The sequence below is a fragment of the Rhamphochromis sp. 'chilingali' genome (genome assembly GCF_963969265.1).
Source record: "Rhamphochromis sp. 'chilingali' genome assembly, chromosome: 1".
NCBI classification, from domain to species: Eukaryota; Metazoa; Chordata; class Actinopteri; order Cichliformes; family Cichlidae; genus Rhamphochromis; species Rhamphochromis sp. 'chilingali'.
The window spans coordinates 63,999,605-64,001,547 of record NC_137929.1 but is presented as its reverse complement, the minus strand read 5'-3'; the positions used below and the strand labels follow the sequence as shown (position 1 = coordinate 64,001,547).

The 1,943-nt window shown below is 43.0% G+C and overlaps 1 protein-coding gene across 1 annotated transcript; it reads right to left on the bottom strand.

The window, feature by feature from the left end:
• Positions 1-662: 662 nt before the first annotated feature.
• Positions 663-1,943, bottom strand: LOC308402691 (P2Y purinoceptor 14-like; the record flags this gene model as incomplete). The annotated part of the gene is made up of 3 exons (XM_080891726.1): positions 663-1,296; positions 1,493-1,752; positions 1,839-1,943. 3 exons carry the CDS (start codon positions 1,941-1,943, stop codon positions 663-665), a joined length of 999 nt encoding a protein of 332 aa, XP_080747852.1.

The following is a 1,943-nucleotide window of genomic DNA, read 5'->3' as shown; positions in this document are numbered from 1 at the left end:
TCATGTGTGGTGGAAGATTTCTTTTCTCATGTATTAATCACATATTGAATCATATCACATTAGTTATAGTAATATCACTTTCTCACTTTACTATAGTAAGAGCACTCCTGTAGCTAGTTTGCATGCATGTGGAATGTAAACACAGTGAGGCCATTGTAATGGGAGAGGTTAAACAGATAGTGGGACTCCTGCTTATCAGGGATGTAAATCCTTAGGTGGCGGCCAAGCAGAAAACAAGGTCATAATTCTCTCTGTGAGGGAGGAGGTATAGCCCCCCCGTGAGAGGCCAACATATGAGTTGTGGAATGTTCTCTGTCTGTGTCTCTGTTTATAAGATGTAAGGGCTTTCTCCACATTGCAATGTGTTTATTAAACCCACTTCAAATCAAGCTCACTGGGTGTGTTGCAGGTTATTGTTAAATTCTCCACAACACATGTTACAGCCTCATTCAAGATTGATTCATTTGTTTTCTTTTCACCTCTAAAATATTACAAACAAAATAGCTGTTGATGGTAGGATGGAAAAGGTTTCCTTTAAATTGTTTCAAATTTATTGAAAATATATTTTTTTTAAATAACATGATGTCATCGCCTCCAAATGAATTGCTGAGTTGAGCCTCATATTGACCTCTGAACTCAGCAGAAACTCTTTACTTTACAGCTCACTGGTTTGCCTTGTTGCTCTTGATGCTCTCTCCCCTTCTCTTTGTTGGATCGTTGACTCTCCTGGACATCTTTCTCACCTGAGCCCGAAAAGTCTTACAGATGAAAAAGTAAACAAGAGGGTCCAGACAGACATTAAAAACTGACACCATGGTGGCAGCCTCCTTCAGGTAGTATAACACCCCACCCACAGAGTTATTCCAGAAAAAACTATAGGGAACACGAACCAGGTGATAGGGCACAAAACAAACACAGAAGATGCTGACCAGCACCAACATGTTTCTGCAAGATTTCACCAGCTTCTCAGAGCTAGAGGAGGCCAGCTGCCTCTGCTGTGCCTGCAACACCTTGCGGGAGGTGCTGTAGTAGAAGAAGACCAGGGATATGAAGACCAAGAGGAAGATGATGGTGCAGCTGATTTGAAATGTTTTATGAAGGACGCTGAATGACGTACTGAAGAGGGGCCCACAGTAGCAGCGGTCAGAGGCCAGAGGATTGTGAGTGATGAAGAACATAATGTTGTAGGCAATTGTTTGAGCCAGAAGAAAAACCCAGGTGACCGTGGAGACGACGTGGGCAGTTCGTACTGTCTGCAGGATGTGAGTTCCTGAAGGATGGACGATCTTCAGATATCTGCAGAGAGAAGAGAAAATGTGGTAAAACAAACTTCACCAAAAAAAGTCACAGTGGTGCCAAATATGCAGAAGTCACTATACGGTGAAAATAAATATTCGTGTTGTTGCTAGGACTGAAGAGTTTGTAAATAACCCAATAATCTGGTTTTAACATTCTTGTGAACTGCAAATGATACTCAGTAAAGGTTCCTTACCTGTTAACAGCGATGTACCCCATGAACAGGATGCTGGCGTACATGTTGAGGTACAGGGAAGTAGCTCCAATGCTGCAGTGGAGTATGTAAACAATGCCAGAGCTGCTGGCATAGTGGATTATCCGCAATGGCAGAGAGAGGCAGAGCAGGAAGTCAGCAGCTGTCAGGTGCTTCAGGTAGACCATCAAGCTGTTTGAGGCCTGCTGCCGAACTTGGTGAAAGTAAAACTTTAGGATGAAGCCATTGAGGAGTAAACCCACCTGAAGAGACACCGAGAGGATGAAGAGGACAGGACTTTCAAACATTCAGGTTCTAACAGGGCGCAAGCTGAAAATTTTAACCGTACCAGAAACAGCAGACTGTAGACCAGCATAAAGAAAGGGTTGACTGATGGGATAAAAAGATCATGCGTGTGGTTGAGAGGTGAAGTCATATTTGTTGAGTCAATCAT